General features: G+C 46.1%; 1 protein-coding gene across 1 annotated transcript in view; it reads left to right on the top strand.

Moving 5' to 3' along the window:
- LOC109925090 (tyrosine-protein kinase ITK/TSK-like) overlaps positions 1 to 21397 on the top strand; it is a 45097-nt gene that overhangs the window by 21511 nt on the left and 2189 nt on the right. Inside the window, exons 10-15 of the mRNA XM_048603479.1 lie at positions 2481 to 2555; positions 4779 to 4950; positions 10035 to 10251; positions 10973 to 11037; positions 12261 to 12379; positions 17688 to 17845. Of these exons, the coding sequence (XP_048459436.1) occupies positions 2481 to 2555; positions 4779 to 4950; positions 10035 to 10251; positions 10973 to 11037; positions 12261 to 12379; positions 17688 to 17845 (806 nt within the window). The remainder of the gene's footprint in view (positions 1 to 2480; positions 2556 to 4778; positions 4951 to 10034; positions 10252 to 10972; positions 11038 to 12260; positions 12380 to 17687; positions 17846 to 21397) is intronic.

Raw genomic sequence — 21397 nt, 5'->3', positions numbered from 1 at the left:
TTTATCTTTAAAAATGTTTACTGAAGTAGCGTCAACTACTTCACTGGGCAAGAAATTCCATAGATTAACAACCCTCTGGGTGAAGAAGTTCCTTCTCAATTCAGTCCTAAATCTGCTCCCTCTAATCTTGAGGCTATGCCCTCTTGTCCTAGCTTCACCTGCCAGTGGAAACATCCTCTCTACTTGTATCTTATCTATTCCCTTCATAATTTTATATGTTTCTATAAGATTCCCCCTCAATCTTCTGAATTCCAACTAATATAATCCCAATCTACTCAGTCTCTCCTCATAAGCCAACCCCCTCAACTCCGGAATCAACCTAGTGAACCTCCTTTGCACCCCCTCCAGTGCCAGTACATCCTTTCTCAAGTAAGGAGACCAAAACTGCACACAGTACTCCAGGTGTGGCCTCACCAGCACCTTGTACAGCTGCAACATAATAAATTGTATTGCTTAATGTTGAGTAGTTTGACCATCGTATTGCATCTGGAACATGGCACTTTATATTTGCCTTTAAAGTAAGAAAAAGTTTGGGTCTAGGCTAGCTTCTTAAAATATTTTGATGGGGACTGGTCTGGCCCATTACAGGCACTATGCAGTATATATTGATATTGCCTTTGAAACTTGGCATTCTTACATCTGTAAGATGAAAACCTTCGACGGCCTGTCTCTTTTATGTCAGGGATAGTCAAGTCCCACTCGATCGATCAATCTCAATCCCCTGCTCTTTCCTGACAGATCTTTCATTCATTTTTCTTTTTTTGAGTATCTTTTCAAATCCCATTTGAAAGTCATTCTTGAATCTTCCCTTTTAAGCAGTGCAGTCCAGGTCATTGTAGTGATGTGTAAGCTGATGGGTTCAATCAGTCTCAGTCAACTGTGGGGCACAAACCCATAATTTGCATCTTCCCTCTTTAATAAGATTGTTTCCTAACTGTGATAAGTTGTAGTGTCAAGAGTGAAGCAGGGATCATAGAATCATTGGTTAGAGACAGAAAAACTGCAGATGCTGGGATCCAAGGTAGACAAACAGGAGGCTGGAAGATCACAGCAGGCCAGGCAGCATCTGGAGGAAAGGAACAGTCAACATTTTGGGTATTACCCTTCTTCAGGACTGAAGAAGGGTAATACCCCAAACGTTGACCGCTCCTTTCCTCCACATGCTGCCTGCCTGGTTTGCTGTGTTATTCCAGCCTCCTGTTTGTCTATCATAGAGTCATTGATTGGTTAAGGTGGGGAAGAAGGCTGTTCAGCCCATCATGTCTGCACAGTCTATTATCCAGTCTGGTTCTATTAGCTAGCACCAATCTCCTGCCTTTTCCCCACATTCCTGCACATCATTAATATCCAACATACCATCCAATGCCCTCCTGAATGTCTCAGTTGAACCTGTCTCCACCACATTTCCAGGCAGTGCGTATTGCTTCATTTGCACATTGCTTTAAATCTATGCCCCTCTCATTCTTGTTCCTTTTACAAGTGGAGACATCTCCACCCTATCTACTCTGTCTATTCCATTCGTGATTTTGAAAACTTCAATCTCATCTCTTCTCAGTCACTTTCTCTCTGGGGAGAACAATCCCAACTTCTTCAGTCCATCCTTATAACTGAACTTTCCCAGACCTGGAACCATTCTTGTAAATCACATCTGCACTCACTCTAACGCATCCACATCCTTCCTATAACGTGGCACCCACAACTATAGATAATACTCCAGCTGAGGTCTTTTGTGGGACTCAATGTGTTAACTCTGATTTCTCTCCACAGATGCTGCCAGACGTGCTGAGCTTTTCCAGCAACTTCTATTTCTGTTTCTGATTTCCAGCATCCACAGTTCTTTGTTTTATAATATGTGTATGTCACAAGTCTTCTGTGATCTCTTTCCCTCACTACTAGTGTGTTCCAACAGGACTGCACCTTGTGTTATGGAGTCATACAGTCATATGGCACGGAAACATACCCTTCACTCCAATCAATCTATACCGACCATGATCCAAAATGAAACTAGTCCCACCTGCCTGCATTTGACTCATATCCCTCCAAACAATTCTTATTCATGTACTGATGCAAATGTCTTTTAGATGTTGTAACTGTACCCGCATCCACCACTTCCCCTGGAGCTTCATTCCACATACAAACCACTCTCTGTGTAGAATTCTTTCTTTCCTCTCTTTCTCCTCTCACCTAAAAAATATGCCCCCCAGTCTTGAAATACCCTACCCCAGGGAACAGACACCTTTTTATAAACCTCTCTAAGCTCCTTAACTTCGCACAGTCCGGTGAATAAAGTCCCAGCCTCTCCTTATAAATCCATTCCCGGCAGCATCCTGGTAAATCTCTTCGGACCGCTCTCCAGCTTAATAATATCCTTCCTATAACAGAGCGAATGAACTGGACACAGTGCTCCAGGATATGCTTAAGATAGGGAAGGAATGTCAGTGCCAAAAATTGTCAATTGTTGAGATTGTTGTGTGTTACAGGTTTGGTCACTCGGCTGAGATACCCAGTGTCTTCATGGAGAGAGACTGCTCCTTCAACAGCTGGTTTCAGTTATGGTAAGTGACTTTGCTTTCCAATGTGAAGAAAGCAAAGCCAAATACTGAATGGGAGACAAACAAAGAATTGCTGATCCCATTAGCTGATGATGTAAAATGAAGGGACACCCCTTTAAGGTTCAAGGACAGAGATTTGGGGAGGGACTGTTGGAAGATCTTGTGTACGTAGTGAGTCGTAGCGACCTGGAACCTGTTACCCAGAAAGAAGGTGCATGCAAAGATGATCAGTGATTCCGATAGGGAATTGGAAGGGCCCTTGAGAGAAATAAGCCAGCAGGGGCTACAGGAATGGAGCTGGAGGATGGGACTGAATGGATTGCTCTGCAGAGAGCTGGCATAGGCTAAATGGGTCAAATGGCTTCCCTCTGTGTCAGAATGACTCTGAGTCTGAGCAATGCCTGTACCTTTCTGGACCCAGGACCAATCCCTCGATTTCGTATTCCTAGAAAAACCGCAACAACCACTACAACAACAACTTTCATGTACATCGTGCCATTATACAGTAAACTGTCCCAAACTGCTTCACAGAAATGCAAGTTGGGCAACATTTGGCAATGAGCCACATGAGCCAATATGATAACAGATGGCCGAAAACATAGTCAAAACAGTAGGTCCTAAAGGAAGCATTTCAGGTGAGGAGACAGAGGTAGAGATGGAGAGTGATTTGAGGAGGGAATTCAGTTGAAGATGAAGTGTGGTAGATGCAGGAAGAGTTTCAAAATTTAAACGACGTTTTGGACAGGTACGAGAATGTGAAAGAATTAGAGACATGTGGGCCAAACATAGGCAAATGGGAATAGTTTAGTTTGGGTTGGACTGAAGGTCTATTTCCATGTTGTATGAATCTATGACTATCACTATGAAGGATTTAACAATTGATTAAAAGCAGTAAACATCATCCCCTGTGGTGATGTTACAGGGATTTAGTGGAGGAAGCTGGAAGAGGCAGACATGGGGTCTGGTTGCTCCTATCTGTCTCTATAGAAATGTAGAGCAAATTCTTGTATCCTGTATAAAGTTGTGGTTATGCAATAAGTTTCATATTGTTTATTCATCAAGATTATTCTAGTTAGACCAGAAAGATGGCTACCCTCATCCTCAGAAGGGTATTATCACTGACCCTGTTAATGCAGAGACCAAGGTAATGTTCTCGGGACCCAGGTTGTATCCCACAATGGCAGATAGTGGTATTTGAATTCAATAAAAATCTGGAAATACAAGTTTAATGTTGACCATTGCAGATTGTTGGAAAACCCATCTGGTTGACTAATGTCCTTACCTGGTCTGGCCTACATGTGACTCTAGACCCACAGTGATGTGGTTGACTCTTACCTGCCCTCTAGGCAATTAGGGATGGGCAATAAATGCTGGCCTTGTCAGTGATACCCATATCCTACGAATGAATAAATATAAAATTCTAGAACATTTCAGGCTTGAAGGAAGCCGTGCTTAAATTCTAGAGCTTTTGGGCCTATGCAGTTTGGAGTGATTAAAATCCAGGGATGCTCAAGCAGTCTGGAAGAATGGAGAGACTATTAGGGTAGTAGGGCTGGAGGAGGTGGCAGAGGAGGAAGGAGGCCATGAAGGAATTTAAAAATAGTGATGCAAGAGGCTTTGCTGGGCCAGGAACCAATGCTGAACAGCAATGACAGTGTGGTAGTCCATCAAGACTTGAGTTCTTATAGCACGGGCAGCTAAGCTGGAAGTACTGAAACTTATGGAGCATGGGAGATGGGTGCGTCTCGGGACAGTCAAGCCAAGAGGTAAAGACATGGGTGAGGATTTCAGCAGCAGACGAGCTGAGGCAGACAGTGTTATGGACATTCAAAGGCATTTGAGAGCAAAACAGCAAACAGCTGGGGTGGCACAGTGGCTCAGTGGTTAGCACTGCTGCCTCACAGCGCCAGGGACCTGGGTTCAATTCCACCCTCGGGCGACCGTCTGTGTGGAGTTTGCACATTCTCCCCGTGTCTGCGTGGATTTCCTCCAGGTGCTCTGGTTTCCTCCCACAGTCCAAAGATGTGCAGGTTAGATGGATTGGCCACGCTAAATTGCCCATAGTGTTCAGGGATGTGTAGATTAGGGGGATGGGTCTGGGTGGGATGCTCCAAGGTCTGGTGTGGACTTATTGGCCCATAGGGCCTGTTTCCACCCTGTAGGGATTCTATGAACATACAGCACTGTGTGAAGATCCAGCTTTGATGTTTTGCCTGGTGTCAACAGGGACCTGGGAAATTGCAGCCACATCCCTCACCTTCATTGAGGAGGTGGGCAGCGGCCAGTTTGGTGTCGTGCACATGGGTTACTGGAAGAACAAGTACCAAGTGGCCATCAAGATGATACGGGAAGGAGCTATGTCTGAGGAAGACTTCATCGAGGAGGCTCAAATCATGATGTAAGTGGATGAGCAGTTCGATCTCTTGTGCTGTCAGAGGGCCTGAGCCAAGGAGAGACAGAAAGTTCAATAGAGGGAGAGATAGAGAGGCGTGCTGCAGTTTGGATGTTAACAGATGTAGTGGAGAAATAGTTTCAGATATTGACATACCACAAACATGAGGGGCATGGATAGGTTGAATAGCCAAGGTCTTTCTCCCAGGGTAGGAGAGTCCGAAACGACAATCACACGTAAAGGTATCTGGATGGGTACATGAATAGAAAGGGTTGAGGGGAATATGGGCTAAATGCTGGCAAAGAGACTAGATAAGTTTAGGATACCTGGTCAGTGTGGACTAGTTGGACCGAAGGGTCTGTTTCCCTGCTGTATAACTCTATGACCATGACTATGACTATAACAGGCTCCACAACAGTCACACGAGTGTAGACAATTACTGCTCCATCTGCATTTGGGAATCATAGAATAGTAGAATCCCTACAAGGTGGAAAGAGGCCATTCAGCCCATTGAGTCCATAATGACTCTCCGAAGAGCATCTCACCAGATCCACCCTGTCGCATAACCTGCATTTCCCATGGCTAATCCACCTAACCTATTCATCCCTGGACACCACGGGCTAATTTAGCATGGCCAATCCACCTGACCTGCACATCCTTGGATGTTTTGGATTTTACTATCTGGTTTTGGGATACAGTCTGTTGTTGAGTTACTGAATGACCAGCTGACCCTTTGTCACCTCCACTCTCTCCCCTTTGTTCTTGTCCAGTGTCTCCCCTGCTCCCCAAATGTCCAGTTTTACCGAAGAGTCCAAATCTAGAATTTCCACCGGTTTCTGATCTTTTGCTTTCAAGCTAGTCATGTTTCTTCCTGTGGGAGGTACACCAGTTTCACAGCAAAGATACAGGGTGTTCAGTACAAGGGGGCCCTGCTGGTGTTCATGGTCTTGTTTGCTTCCTGGCACCCTTCCTCACCTCAGCCCAGGAACAAAACCTTCAACTGCTTTCTCCTTCAGACATCTCAATCTCATCAAAATGATCTGTTGTAAAGGGAATGTGGGAACAGAATGTCGCTGGGGTTTTGTCTACAGAGATTTTCGAAGGTGGCAGGAAAAGCTGGGAAAACAGTTAAAGAGGGCTATAGATCACAAGCATTATGAATATAGGCAGGGAACACAAAAGTAAAGGATTAATGACCAACTTTTATAAAAGAAAAGTCTGGCTAATCCTCAGCAGGAATTTTCCCAGTTCTGGGTGCCTCGCTATAGGAAGGCCATGTGGACATTAGAGAAGGTACACAACTGTTGTGTGAGTGTTTCCTGGGATGAAGAGATGTACAAAATGATCAGAGGTATAGATAGAGTGGACAGCCAGAGACTTTTTCCTAGGGTGGAAGTAGCTATTACGAGGGGGCATAATTTTAAAGTGAGTGGAGGTAGATATAGGGGAGACGTCAGAGGTAGGTTCTTTACTCAGAGAGTGGTCGGGGCATGGAATGCATTGCCGGAGAGGGTAGTGGAGTCGGCCTCATTAAGGGCATTTAAGTGGCTTTTAGATAGGCATATGGATGATAGTATAAGGTAGGGGTGGCGGTTAGATAGACCTTAGGATTAGTGTAAATGTTCGGCACAACCGAAGGGCCTGTACTGTGCTGTACTGTTCTATATTCTATGTTCTATGAAGGACTTTGGTTACAGTGAAGAAAAGCCAGTGCTGTTCCTCTAGGAGAAGGGAAGGTTAAGAGGCAGTTTGATAGAAGGGTCCAGACAGAACAAATGGATAGAAACTGTTCCTCTTCATGGAAGGGTTGAGAATGAGGCCACAGATTTATGATTAAACAAAAGGTGCCAGGAAGACAGGCTTTTTTATGCAGTGAGTGGTTAGAATCGGGAGTAGATTAAGAGTCTGAGTATATAGTGAGGGCAGATCTGATTGTGACAATCCACAAGGAATTGGATGAGTACCACGCATTAAATGCAAAATAAAACAGGATGTACAGGAAATATTCAGTAGGTCAGGCAGCTTCTGTGCAGAGAGGAACAGTGGAAGGGTGAATTTTACAGCTCCCCACTACCAGGTTTTCAGGTGGGGAGGTGGTCCCATTAAATTCACCCCTGCTCCCCCAGGGGTTCCTCTCTCAAAGCACCCCACTACCATTCCTCTCATCCTATTCCCCACTTCATCCTGACTCTGACCTTAGGTTCCAGGGACCACATGTAGTCCCGACACAGGCTATCTGTCGTGGTGGTGCTGTTGGGACCACAAAGCTGAAGTCCAATCAGAGTGCAGGCCAGCAGCTCTGTGAGGTGGGACTTCTTCTTTGAAGAGGCACGGATGTCTCACCTCCACCAACTAACACTCCGAGTGATCTACACTGAGGGGCAGCCACACTGGAGAGGGCACAATCCCTCCTAATCCTTTGGATAAGGAGCAGGAAACTCGGCCAACCCGAAAGTTTTACCCAAATTTTCAGTCCATTTTTCATCAGACTTCAAATCAGTGGGTTTGGCCTGGAGTATTTCCAACAGTAGAGGGTTTTACATTTTCACCACTTTCTGGATCAAGAGGTTTCTCCTGAATTTCCCATTGGATATATTAGTGGTCTCTTAACTTGACCTTGCTCGGAAGTAATGGGGATATTTGTGTCCAAGGATGGGTAGGTTTGGTGGATTAGTCAAGGGAAATGCAGGGTTACAGGATAGGGTAGGCTGCTGGGTCTGGGTGGGATGGTCTTCGGAGAGTCATTGTGGACTTTAATGAACCTCTTTCTATTATTCTATGATCACCAAGCTCAATGAGGCAGTATGCACTATTCCTGTAGGGTGGAGATATTCAGGGTTTAGTGTGGTGATAACAAAAACACTTGCTAGTCTAACAAGGGGTGGCTTTTGTCTCTATCAAAGCTCATATATTGTATGTTAGGGTACTCCTCAGCATTAACCCTTTCAGATCTTTACATCCTTATACAACAAAAATGGTGCTTTCATTGACATTCCGGCTCCAAAAGCATTTTCTTGTGAAATTTTGTCCAGCAGATTAAAAGCATAAAACATTGATCTCAGAGACATAGAGAAATCTTGAAGGGGCTGCATGAGTTGGAGGAGAGAGAGAGAGCTGCATGGACAGAGCCAGAGATAGAGAGAGAGTTTGGGGAATGTGTAAACAGAGACAGGTAAATGAGTGGGAGAATGTGAAAGGGAGAGAAACATAGAGGACGGCTAGTAAGAGTTATGAACAGGAAGACTGGCAGATAGAATCATAGAATAGAATCATAGAATCCCTACAGTGTGGAAACAGGCCCTTCGGCCCAACAAGTCCACACCAACCCTTGGAGCATCCCACACAGGCCCATCCCCCTATAACCCACCTAATCTACACATCCCTGAACACTATGGGCAATTTAGCATGGCCAATCCACCTAGCATGCACATCTTTGGACTGCGAGAGGAAACCAGAGCACCCGGAGGAAACCCACGCAGACACGGGGAGAATGTGCAAACTCCACACAGACAGTCGCCCGAGGGTGGAATCAAACCTGTGAGGCAGCAGTGCTAACCACTAATAGACAAGCGAGAGAGAAAGAGCAAGATAAATGGACAGAGAGTCTAAAGCATAGACAGAGAGAGTGTGAGACAGAAAGAGAGAGACAGTGAGAAAAGAACAGATAGAAGTGGACCTACATAGAGAAAGTTACAAGCAATGATTGGTTTACTCTATGAGGTCCCCTGTGTTTGTCAATGATTCCAAGCTATCTTTCAGTTCCAGAACCTTATCTTTTGGTTACATTTGAAGACATGCTTCAAATTTAGGCATTTAGCACACATGCCTTCATTGCTCGGACCTTTGGGAAGTTATGTTGAGGTTGTACAAGACGTTGGTGAGCCGTCTTCTGGAGTACTGTGTCCAGTTCTGATCTCTCCGTTATAGGAAGGATATTATTAAGCTGGAGAGGGTTCAGAAGAGACTTTGTACGATGTTGCCGGGAATGGAGGGTTTGAGTTATAAGGAGAGCCTGGATAGGCTGGAACTTCTTCATTGGAGCATAGGAGGTTGAGAAGTGACTTTGCAGAGGTTTATAAAATCATGAAAAGTATAGATAGGATTAATAGTAGGTGTCTTTTCCCTAGGATGGAGGATTTCAAGACCAGGGGGCACATTTTAAGGTAAGAAGAGAGAGATTTAAGAAAGACAAAAGGGGCACATTTTTTACACAGAGGGTGGGTCCAAGTGTGGAATGAATTTCCTGAGAAAGAGGTGGATGTGGGTACAGTTGCAATGTCTAAAAGACACTTAGCTAAGTACACGAATAGGAAAGGTTTGGAGGGATATGGGCCAGCAGCAGGCAGGTGACACTAGTTTAGTTTGGGATTATTGTGAGCATGGACTGGTTGGGTTGAAGGGTCTGTTTCTGTGCCATATGACTCTATGACCCAATAGTGATGGCCATGTTGTGAGTACTCCTTCCTTGACTGTCAAAGCCTGAGATGGGACTTGATGCTCAAACCTCCTGGCTCAGAGATAGGAATGCTACCCACTGTGCCACAAGATGTATAACATGTTAAATCTGAAAATTCATTCAAACATATCCAACTACCTTTTAAAGGTTCCCGGGCAATCTGGTTCCACCACTTTGGTAGCTCATTCCAGATTTTAACAACCTTCCCTGTGAAATAGCTTCTCCTCATTTCCCATCATGTACTTTTGTCAATTACTTGAATTCTATAATTGCTTCTTGTTGACTCCTTTGCTTCACCTGGTTGGCCCATCTTGTTAGCCTTGGCCCAGTGATGAGCACTGTCACCTCTGAGTTCTGGGTCAGAAAGATAGGCCCGTGCAGTACTGTGGGAGAGCTTCGCTGCCGGGAGTGCTCACTTTCAGATGAGATATTCGAGTGGAAACGTTGAGAAATTCTCCCTGTTGTCCTGGGCTGACATTTATTGCTCAATCAACATCCCATTGCTGTATATGACAGCTGGCCATGTTTCCTACATTACTACCTTTAACAATACCTGATTGGGGTGACCTGAAATTACAAAAGGGGCTATACAAATGCAAGTCTTTTTTTTCTCTCTCTCTCTCTTTGTTGCTAGGAGACTGTCTCATGAGAAGCTTGTGCAGTTGTACGGTATCTGTACACAGAAAGGGCCAATCTATCTCATCTTTGAGTATATGAAGTATGGTAGTCTGTCTGAGTACCTCAGGACCAACCGAGGGGGTTTCAACAAGGAGACCCTCCTGGGCATGTGCCAAGATGTGAGTGAGGGGATGGCATATCTGGAAAGCAACAAATTCATCCACCGTGACTTGGTAAAGATGTTTGTTTCTCTTCAGTTCAAGTGAAATATTTTGTTTTGAAGAAGACTGCTCAGCTCTGCATCTCGTGTTTCTCTAATCAGCTGCTCCAGAAAGGAAATCATCTTAGGCCTGGTCTCACTGGGCCTGGCTGTTCTGGGATGCAAGGGATTATGTTGCCCATGGTTGGCAGCACCTCACCAAGGCTAGGCTGGGAAACAGTCATCCTGGGGTGTGTCCCTGCTCAGTTGGCTGGACAGCTGGTTTGCAATGCAGAGTGATGCCAACAGCATGGTTTCAATTCCCCCACACCAGCTTACTCTGAAGGACTCTCCTTCTCAATGTCTCTCCTTTCCTGAGGAGCGGTGACCCTCAGGTTAAACTACCACCGGTCGTCTCTCTGTCTCATAAGAGAGCAGCCCAATGGTCCTTTGAGAACTTGGTGACTCTACGTGTGGTTAATTCAAGCCCTCATACTGAGGTCAATGGGTTTGTGTTGAGGGATATGGAGGGGAGACCGAAAAATGGACTTGAACTTCATTTCAACCATTAACTGGTTGATGACAATTGAGGGGCTAAATAGTCTCCTGTAAATCTGATTCGTGCTTTACGCTGAGCTGTGAACATTAGCAATGTGGGGGAAGGCAGAAAACTTTTGTTTCATTGGCCTAATGCTTTACACATTTCCATTTTTGCTCGTGTTCGATCAGCTTGTAACATCTCACTTTGCCTACAGGCAGCAAGGAACTGTTTAATAGGGGACTCACTGTCGGTTAAAGTATCAGATTTCGGAATGACAAGGTAATATTTTCCCGTCTGCTGGCAGATGGCCAATACCCCTTGATTAGTGATTGTATTTATCAGCTAATGTTCTCGCTCTTGCTTTCATCGCTCAGTGCATTAAGTGTAGCAGTTGGGAGGTCATGTTGCAGCTGCACAGGACATTGGTTAAGCTACTTTTGCGATATTAGAGTCACAGAGTCATAGAATTGTACAGCATGGAAACAGACCCTTCGGTCCAACCAGTCCATGCTGAATATAATCCCAAACTAAACCAGTCCCACCTGCCTGCTCCTGGTCCATACCCCTCCAAACCTTTCCTATAACTCAAACCCTCCATTCCCAGCAACATACTGGCAAATCTCCCCTTCACCCTCTCCAGTCCAACAACTTCCTCCCTGCAACAGTGTGTTCACTTCTGGTCTCCCTGCTATTGGAATGATGTCATTAATTTGAAAGGATGCAGAAAAGATTTACAAGGATGTTGCCAGGGTTGGAGGGTTTGAGCTATAGGGAGAGGCTGAATAGGCTGAGGCTATTTTCCCTGGAACATCCGAGGATAAGGGGTGACCTTATAGAAATTTATAAAATAGTGAGGGGCATGGATAGTGTGAACAGCCAAGGTCTTTTTCCCAGGGTACGGGGAGTCCAGAAATTTAAAAGGGACCTACAGGGCAACTTTTTTCACACAGAAGGTGGTGTGTGTAGGGGAGCTGCCAGGGGAAGTGATGGAGGTGGGTACAATTACAGAATTTAAAAGGCATCTGGGTGGGTATATGAATATGAAGGGTTTAGAGGGATATGAGCCAAATTCTGGTAAGTGGGACTACATAAATTTAGGATATCTGGTTGGCATGGACAAGTCAGACCAACGAATCTGTTTCCGTGCTGTACTACTCTATGACTCTATGACTCTGTTCATGGGAATCAGGGTTAGGGGTATTCTCCTGCTGTTTATTTCTGGTTTTAAGTGTATTGGGGTCAAGGAGATTGGAAATGGTCTGAATGTAAGCTCATACCTTGGAGAAGATCTGCCTGTGTATGTTGTGAAACTGGAGGTGAGCCACATCCAGGTTCTCATCCATGGTTCACGATCTCCTAATGAAGGCACTGGGAAGGTAAGGCTCAGCTCAGGCAGCCTGGTGCCCACTTTGTATTTCATGCCCCCACCCTGCGTGGTGCTGTGGTGTTGTCCCTCCATTTTCACTGTTTCTTTTTCTCACCTCCCCCAATATTGGCCGAAGGTTCGTCCTTGATGACCAGTACACCAGCTCCTCAGGCTCAAAGTTCCCAGTCAAGTGGTCAGCTCCAGAAGTTTTCCGATACTCCAAGTTCAGCAGCAAATCCGACGTCTGGTCATTTGGTAAGAGACCATCCGTTGTAGTTTTAAGACGATTGGCAAAGAGGAATGGGAGATGGGGTCAATAGATGTGAAGCTGGAAAAGCACAGCAGGTTGGACAGCATCTGAGGGGCAGGAATGTCAATGTTTCGGGCCAAAACGCTTCATCCTGGTGAAGGGTTTCGGCCCAAAATGTTGACTTTCCTGCTCCTCAGATGCTGTCTGACCTGCTGTAGTTTCCCAGCTTCACATTTATTGATTCTGCAGTCCTCACTGTCTCCGAGAATGGGAGGTGGGGTCAGGAGCATTTTGTAGAGAGTTTTAAAGAGTTTTGGGAGAGTTTTAAAATCCGCAACATGCATCCCGACAGGGCAATGGAAGGAGATGCAATAGCAGCTTTCAAAAAGGGAGTTCGATAGATACTTCAGGTGGGGGGAGAAAAGTGCAGCTCCTTAAGGAAAGGAAATATGATGGAACTAAATGCATAGCTCTTTTGAAGAGCCAGCACAGGCACGGTGGGCTGAATGGCCTCATGTGTTGCATAAATCATGTGGAAGGCATCCAACAGATGAGACCAGGTTATTCAAATGAAAAATAAAAATGCAGGGCAGGAAGACAAGATCCACTAATTCAAAAATGCAGCAACTGTCACTGCACAGGTAGAGTTTGACCAACAAACCATGGAATCTTGTCACAACAGCTGAGATCCCTCTGCTAGAGCCTGTGATGAGGGGCGATGGGAGCCAGAAAGGCAGCTTCCCAGTGTTGACCAATTAATGGGCCATCATGAGGCATATCCTTCCTGTTACATACTGAAGGTCATTGCTGAGATTGCAAAAGTCAGGAGCAAGCGTCTCAATATGGTTCAGAGATAGTGGGAACTGCCGATGCTGGAGAATCTGAGATAACAAGGTGTAGAGCAGGATGAACACAGCAGGCCAAGCAGCATCAGAGGAGCAGGAAAGCTGGCGTTTTGGGTCTGGACCCTTCTTCAGAAATGGGGGAGGGGAAAGGGACTCTGGAATAAATGGAGAGAGAAGGGGAGGTGGATGGAAGATGGATAAGGGAACAGATAGGTGGAGAGGAGACAGACAGGTCAAAGAGGCGGGGATGGAGCCAGTAAAGGTGAGTGTAGGTGGGGATAAGTCAGTCCAGGGAAGACGAACAGGTCAAGGAGGCGGGATGAGGCTGGTAGGTAGGAGGTGGGGGGGGGGGTGGGGCTTGAGGTGGGAGGAGGGGATAGGTGGGAGGAAGGACAGGTTAGAGAGGCGGGGATGAGCTGGGCTGGTTTTGGGATGCAGTTGGGAGAGGGGAGATTTTGAAGCTTGTGAAGTCCACATTGATACCATTGGGCTGCAGGGTTCCCAAGCGAAATATGAGGTGCTGTTCCTGCAACCTACGGGTAGCATCGTTGTGGCACTGCAGGAGGCCCAGGATGGACATGTCGTCCAAGGAGTTGGAGGGGGAGTTGAAGTGGTTCGCGACTGGTAGATGCAGTCGTTTGTCGCGAACGAAGCGTAGGTGTTCCACAAAGTGGTCCTCAAGCCTCCGCTTGGTTTCCTCGATGTAGAGGAGGCAACAACGGGAACAGCGGATACAGTATACCTTGCATTTCCCGCAATTCATCCCTCACACCCCCTCCCCGTAATAACAACCAAAACAGAATCCCCCTCGTCCTTACGTACCACCCCACCAACCTCCGGATCCAACGCATCATCCTCCGGCACTTCCGCCATCTGCAATCCGACCCCACCATCAAAGACATTGTTCCCTCCCCACCCTTATCTGCCTTCCAGAGAGACCACTCTCTCCGTGACTCTCTTGTCCACTGCACACTCCACACCAGCCCCACCACCCCCAGCACTTTTCCCTGCAACCACAGCAAGTGCTACACCTGTCCCTACACCTCTCCCCTCACCCCCATCCCAGGCGCCAAGAAAACCTTCCACATCAAACAGATGTTCATCTGCACATCTGCTAATGTGGTATACTGCATCCGCTGTTCCTGTTGTGGCCTCCTCTACATCGTGGAGACCAAGCGGAGGCTTGGGGACCACTTTGTGGAACACCTACGCTCGGTTCGCGACAAATGACTGCACCTCCCAGACACGAACAATTTCAACTCCCCCTCCCACTCCCTGGACGACATGTCCATCCTGGGCCTCCTGCAGTGCCACAACGATGCTACCCGAAGGTTGCAGGAACAGCACCTCATATTCCGCTTGGGAACCCTGCAGCCCAATGGTATCAATGTGGACTTCACAAGCTTCAAAATCTCCCCTCCCCCTACCGCATCCCAAAACCGGCCCAGCTCATACCCGCCTCCCTAACCGGTCCTCCCACCTATCCCTTCCTCCCACCTCAAGCCCCACCCCCATCTCCTACCTACTAGCCTCATCCCGCCTCCTTGACCTGTCCGTCCTCCCTGGACTGACCTATCTCCTCCCTAACTCCCCACCTACACTCACCTTTGCTGGCTCCATCCCCGCCTCTTTGACCTGTCTGTCTCCTCTCCACCTATCTTCTCCTTTATCCATCTTCTATCCGCCTCCCCCTCTCTCCCTATTTATTTCAGAACCCCCTTCCCCTCCCCCATTTCTGAAGAAGGGTCTAGGCCCGAAACGTCAGCTTTCCTGCTCCTATGATGCTGCTTGGCCTGCTGTGTTCATCTAGGTCTACACCTTGCCTCAATATGGTGTCGAGGTGTTTCAGTGGGGAATGGCCACTAGCTCCACCTGGTGTTTGAAAACTGCAGCCTCTAGCTCAGAGACAGTGATGGCTCTCGCTGAGCTAAAGGCTCACTCTTATGTTACTCTCAACACCATTTTATTAATTGCTGTAACGTGCAAATTCAAATTGGCTTCAGCACCAGATACGTGAGTGAGGTTGTGCCCTGGTCACTACGACAGAAACAGGAGCCCCATTAAGTGGAGGTTCCAGAATCCTCTGTAGAGGTTGTGTCACCCATTCATGAAGCTGCTATTCGCTGTCCCATATGGTGACTCTGAAGCCAACAAGAGGGGTTATTTTCCCTGGAACCTCAGAGGCTGAGGGGTGACCATATAGAGGTTTATAAAATCATGAGGGGCACGGATAGGGTAAATAGCCGAGGTCTTTTCCCCAGGTTAGGGAAATCCAAAACAAGAGGGCATGGGTTAAAGGTGAGAGGGGAAAGATTTAAAAGGGACTAAGGGGCAACTTTTTCACACAGAGGGTGGTGCGTGTATGGAATGAGCTGCCAGCAGAAGTGGTGGAGGCTGGTACAATTACAATATTTAAAAAGCATCTACATAGGTACATGGATAGGAAGCGTTTAGACAGATATGGGTCAAATGCTGGCAAATGAGACTTGATTAATTTAGGATATCTGGTTGGCATGGACGACTTGGACTGAAAGGTTTGGTTCCGTGCTGTACATCTCTATGACTCTGTGACTCTAAAAGCTGGTTTCTTCGGAGAATTGGTCTCTAACAGAACTACTCAGAGCAGAAGATGGAAGGATGCTCTCAAGGTCTGAAGAGCCTAGAACAAGGGAGTCACAGTCTAAGGAGACAGGGTAAACCATTTAGGAATGAGATGAGGAGAAATTTCTTCACCCAGAGACTGGTGAGCCTTTGGAATTCACTTCCACAGAAAGCAACCGAGGCTAAAACTTTGTATGATTTCAGGAAGGAGTTGGATATAGCACTTTAGGTTAATGGGATCAAAGGAAATGGCGGGAAAGCAGGAACTGGCTATTGAGTTAAATGGTCAGCCATGGTATTGAATGGCAGAGCAGGTTCAAAGGGCTGAATGGCCTAATTCTGCTCCTATTTTTTATGCTTCCGTGTTTTCTTTACCCGCTGTTCTGTACAGATTAAATGAATGGGTAGAGTTTATGATGGTGTCGACTGTACATGGTCTGTAGGAGGAGATTTGCTGTGCAGGGTAAAGTGCTTCATGTTTGGAAGCAGATAGAAAGGCAATGATTGAGCATGTGAGTGTAAATGAGCAAGATAGAGGCTGACATATTCCTGTCATAGAGTTATAGAGTCATAGAGACATCCAGCACAGAAACAGACCCTTCGGTCCAACTAGTCCATGCCGAACATAATCCCAAACTAAACTAATCCCACCTACCCGCTCCTGGCCAGTATCCGTTCAAACATTTTTCTCATTCATGTACCTATCCAAATGTCTTCTAAACGTTGTAACTGTACCCGCATCCACCACTTCCTCAGGAAGTTCATTTCACACGCGAACCACCCTCTGTTTAAAAAGATTGCCTCTCGTGTCTTCTTTAAATCTCTCTTCTCTGTCAGTTGTGTAACCATGATTCTATTTCCATGCTGTGCAGACACACACGGTAAATGTAATTGTCCAGAACTCCTCTGATCTCTTTTTCCCATAGATATAGAAATTTAGAGAATGCATACCACTGCAAAAATAATCTGTGTATATCGGAAGGTGTCAATGCACATTACAAAGAAAATTCCACCTCCTTCCTCACCTATGTGAGAAGTCACTGTAAACAACGATAATGTTTTATCATGATGTATTTCTGAGTATGTTCACGGATATAGAGGAATATATAGGACATCGGTACCATGAAAAATCTTGCATCAACATGTGAGAGTGCCTGTCTTTTGTACAAAATTGAATCAAACCTTGTTTTCTGTTCAAATGTTGGAATCAAGCATTAAGAGCTATGGCAGACTGGGATCCTGCGTAAGTAATTAATACAGTTTGCAACTGGATAGAGACAAAAATGGAAATTGCTGGGAATACTCAGCATATCTGGCAGCATCAGTGAAAAGAAAGCAGAGTTGGTGTTTCTGATCCAGTGACGCTTCTTCAGAACGTGATCTCTGCTTTCCCTCCACAAATGCAGCCAGACCGGCTGAGTTTTTCCAACAATTTCTAGTTTTGTTTTTGATTTCTACTTCTTTCAGGGTTTTTTTTTGCATTTATATTTAACATAATAAAACACCTCAGAGGAGCGTTAACAACTAAAACTTGACACTGAGGCTCTGAAAGAGATATCAGGGCAGATGACCAAGTTCTTGCTCAATGAGGTAGGTTTTAAAGAACATGTTGAAGGAGCATAGCGAGGTGGAGAGGTTGAGGAAGGATTGAATGCCCAGGCAGCAGAAGGCTGGACGTCAGCAGTGGAGGAATTGGAATCGGGATGTGTAAGAGGCTCGGACTGAGCAAGGCGGAGATCTTGGAGTGGTGTAGAGATGGCTGAGGTTAGAGGGATAAGGAAATCTGTATCTGCAATGAATAACAGAGAGAGACAAATGAATAGCATGTATCAGGGAGTTACCTCTCACAGTCTCCGTTTTCCTGCAGGGGTGCTGATGTGGGAAGTCTTCTCTGAGGGAAAAATGCCGTATGAAAATCGTTTGAACTCCGAAGTCGTTGAAGAACTCACAGCTGGATTTCGCCTTCATAAGCCAAAACTGGCTTCTCCGTTCATTTATAAAATCATGAGCAGTTGTTGGCAGGAGGTTGGTATAAAGACTGACAAATTCCCCTGGAAATAATCCTCACTTTCACTTTTCCCTCATCGATGCCACCCCTGCACAGGATGTGGAAGCACGTCTCTGTTTCGGGGTGGGGGTGGGCTCAGCTTTTCAACACAAATTACTGATGACCTCAATAAAGGGACCAGACAGATGTCTCTGAGGAAGGGTCTCTCGACCCGAAACACTAACTCTGATTTCTCTCCACAGATTCTGCCAGACCTGCTGAGCTTTTTCCAGCAATTTCTGTTTTTGTTTCTGACTCACAGCATCTGCAGTTCTTTCAGTTTTTATTTAAATGTCTGTCTGTGTTTACGGACCAAGCTAGGAGCGAAAAGTTGTGAAGGGGTGGAAACAGATTAAGTGGCAGATGGAGCTGAGGGTGACAAAGCATATGATGATTCATTTTGGAACTATTGTTGCTAGGTGGGTCGATTAGTTCAGTTGGCTGGCTTGCAAGGCAGATTGATACAGAGACAAGGTGCAGAGCTGGATGAACACAGCAGGCCAAGCAGCATCATAGGAGCAGGAAGGCTGACGTTTCGGGCCTAGACCCTTCATCAGAAAATGGGTTCGATTCCCTCCATGGCTGAGGTTATTCAGGATAGATCAGGTTATTTTCTGACTGATGAGAGAATAGGATTTGTGAATGACCGTGTTTCCATTTACACAAACCATTGGATGGATGTAAAAAGGCTGATGGAATGTAGTTAGCACTGCAGCCTCACAGCGCCAGGGACCCAGGTTTGTTTCCAGCCTCCGGTGACTGTGTGGAGTTTGCGTGTTCTCCCTGTGTCTGTGTGGTTTTCCACCCACAGTTCAAAGATGTGCAGGCTAGGTGGATTGGCCATGGGAAATACTCCATAGTGCCCAGGGATATGTGGGTTAGCCATGGGAAATGTAGGGTTACAGGGATGGGGTGGATGGGCCTGGCTGGGATGCTCTTTGGAGGGTTAGTGCAGGTTCGATGGGCCGAATGGAGGGTTTCTATGATTCTATGAATGTTGACTTAATTTCAAAGGGAATGGAATACAACAACCTACATCAGTATAGTGCCTTTAATGGAGCAATATGAGCTGAGGTGCTTCAGATGTTGTTCTCAAAAAATATGCCACTGACAATGGTGGAAATCACATTAAGGAATGCTGGAATGAATATCTCTCGTCCTTCTAACTGATGGAGTCCGGACTAGTCTCCCATCTTCCATCGTTTGTAAACCTTAGGCCATTTAAAACTTTGCTGCACATAAACTAACTGACATCAAATGCCATTCACCCTTCTTGCTCACTGAAATAGACTGGCTTACGAATAAAAGCGGGTCAGTTTTAAAATTTTTATCCTTGTTTTCAAATCCCTCCATGACTCCAACCCCGCCTTATCTCTAAACTCCTCCAGCTCTGAAAGTCTCTCTGATCTTTGTGCTTCTGCAATGATTTTAATCTCAGATTTTAATCGCTCCACAATTGACAGCTCCAGTTTAAACTCCCTGGGCCCAGGAATTCCCTCTGTAAATGTCTGCATCTAAATTCTCCTCTTTCCCATTTTAAGATGCTTTTTAAAATCTATCTCTTTGATCAAACTTTTTACCATTTGCTTTTCTGTGCTGCTAAAGAATGTTTGCTGTGCCTGCTGATTTGAGGAAACCATTAACTTTTATTCAAGAACTATCCCACACCAGCTTAGGTTACATAAAGGACTCACCTTCTCAATCTCTCCCCTCGCCTGAGGCACAGTGACCCTCAGGTTAAACCACCACCAGCTGCTTTCTCTGATGAGAGAATAGCCCTTTGGTTTGGTAGTAATATGGCCACTTTAATACAGCAAGACATTAATGCACAACAAAAGATATATAAATGCAATGGTGTTGTCATTATGTATGTAGTGAGTGTGTTCTTCTATCCAAAGAGGTGCTAACCTGTAGTGACATAACAAGGTGTAGAGCTGGATGAACACAGCAGGCCAAGCAGCATCAGAGGAGCAGGAAAGCTGACATTTCGGGCCTAGACCCTTCTTCAGAAATGGGGGAGGGGAAGGGGGTTCTGAAATAAATAGGGAGAGAGGGGGAGGCAGATGGAAGATGGATAAAGGAGAAGATACAGACAGGTCAAGGAGGTGGGGTTGGAGCCAGTAAAGGTGAGGAGTTAGGCCTGAAACATCAGCTTTCCTGCTCCTCTGATGCTGCGTTCATCCAGCTCTACACCTTGTTATCTCAGATTCTCCAGCTCCTACTATGTCTAGCCTGTAGTGAGGTGTCCAATAAATATTCTCATTGAATCCCTACAGTGTGGAAACAGGCCCTTTGGCCCAACAAGTCCACACCCATCCTCAGAGCATCCCACCCAGACCCATCCTGCAACACTACAGGCAATTTAGCATGGCTAATCCACCTAGCCTGCATATCTTTGGACTGTAGGAGGAAACCCATGTAGACAGGGGGAAGAATGTGTAAACTCCACACAGGCAGTTGCCTGAGGGTGGAACTGAACCTGGGTCCCTGGTGCTGTGAGGCAGTAGTGCTAACCTCTGCTCCCCTAGACCCTTAAACTGGTCAGCAAGAGTATTGTTTGCAACTAGAGAAAACACATTAACAAACTCCTCTGCCACTAGCTCACATCACCTTGGGAACAATTGGGTTTTTTGGCTGAGTGGGTCGTGCTGTAAAATGGGTGTTAGGTGAGGGTAGGATCTGTTCTCGACTATGATTATTCTTGTGGTTAAATACTGTGCTGACACAATATGGGCTCGCACAGGAAGAACAGCTACTGAGCTGTTGGGGTAATGACAGGGCCCACAAGGAGCCAAACAGCAAAGCCCTGCCCAGGATTGAGGGGCAAGCTTGGAATAAGTCACTCACTGAACTGGGATCATTCGGAAGCCTAACTCAGGTGATCGACCATTCATAATCGACACCTGGAAGTTAAGACTTAATTAACATTTAACCTTTAGGCAAGGTTTTAAAGACTCAATTCAAAGAGAAAATGATTCTTCCGTAAGTTACTTTTCATCAACTCAGATGAAGCTGAAGGTCCTTCATCTTCAGCAATACTGAATCATTTGGAGATTGCAATGGGGCATGGGCACTGTTGAAGGCACTGTGACTCATCATCCACACTGCCCAATCATGGATGGCACTGTCCTTCACAGAGTGGGTATTGTGGGTCAGAGCGCCCCAAGTAGTGGGAAGAGTGAATGGTATGGGTCTGAGTGCTCCTGGTGGTAAGCCCAGTGCTAATCTACTGAGTATTTCAAAACCTCTCTGTTTTTATTTCACGTTTCCGGCATCACAGTATTTACACAACCTGACAACGGTGGCACTAACCTTCACAAAGTGGTACTGGCCTCCATGCAACCATGGGATGGCAGACTGTTAATGATATGGATCACAGTGTTGGGCAATGTTGATGGGTCACAGCGTCCCTGGTGGTGGGCTGTGTTGATGGGTTACAGCGCCCCCGGTGGTGGGCTGTGTTGATGGGTCACAGCGCCCCCAGTGGTGGGCTGTGTTGATGGGTCAGAGCACCCCCGGTGGTGGGCTGT

This window comes from Rhincodon typus, chromosome 12 (genome assembly GCF_021869965.1).
Source record: "Rhincodon typus isolate 14 chromosome 12, sRhiTyp1.1, whole genome shotgun sequence".
Classification (NCBI taxonomy): Eukaryota; Metazoa; Chordata; class Chondrichthyes; order Orectolobiformes; family Rhincodontidae; genus Rhincodon; species Rhincodon typus.
Note: the sequence above shows the minus strand (reverse complement) of the source record. Positions and strands in the feature narration are given on the sequence as shown.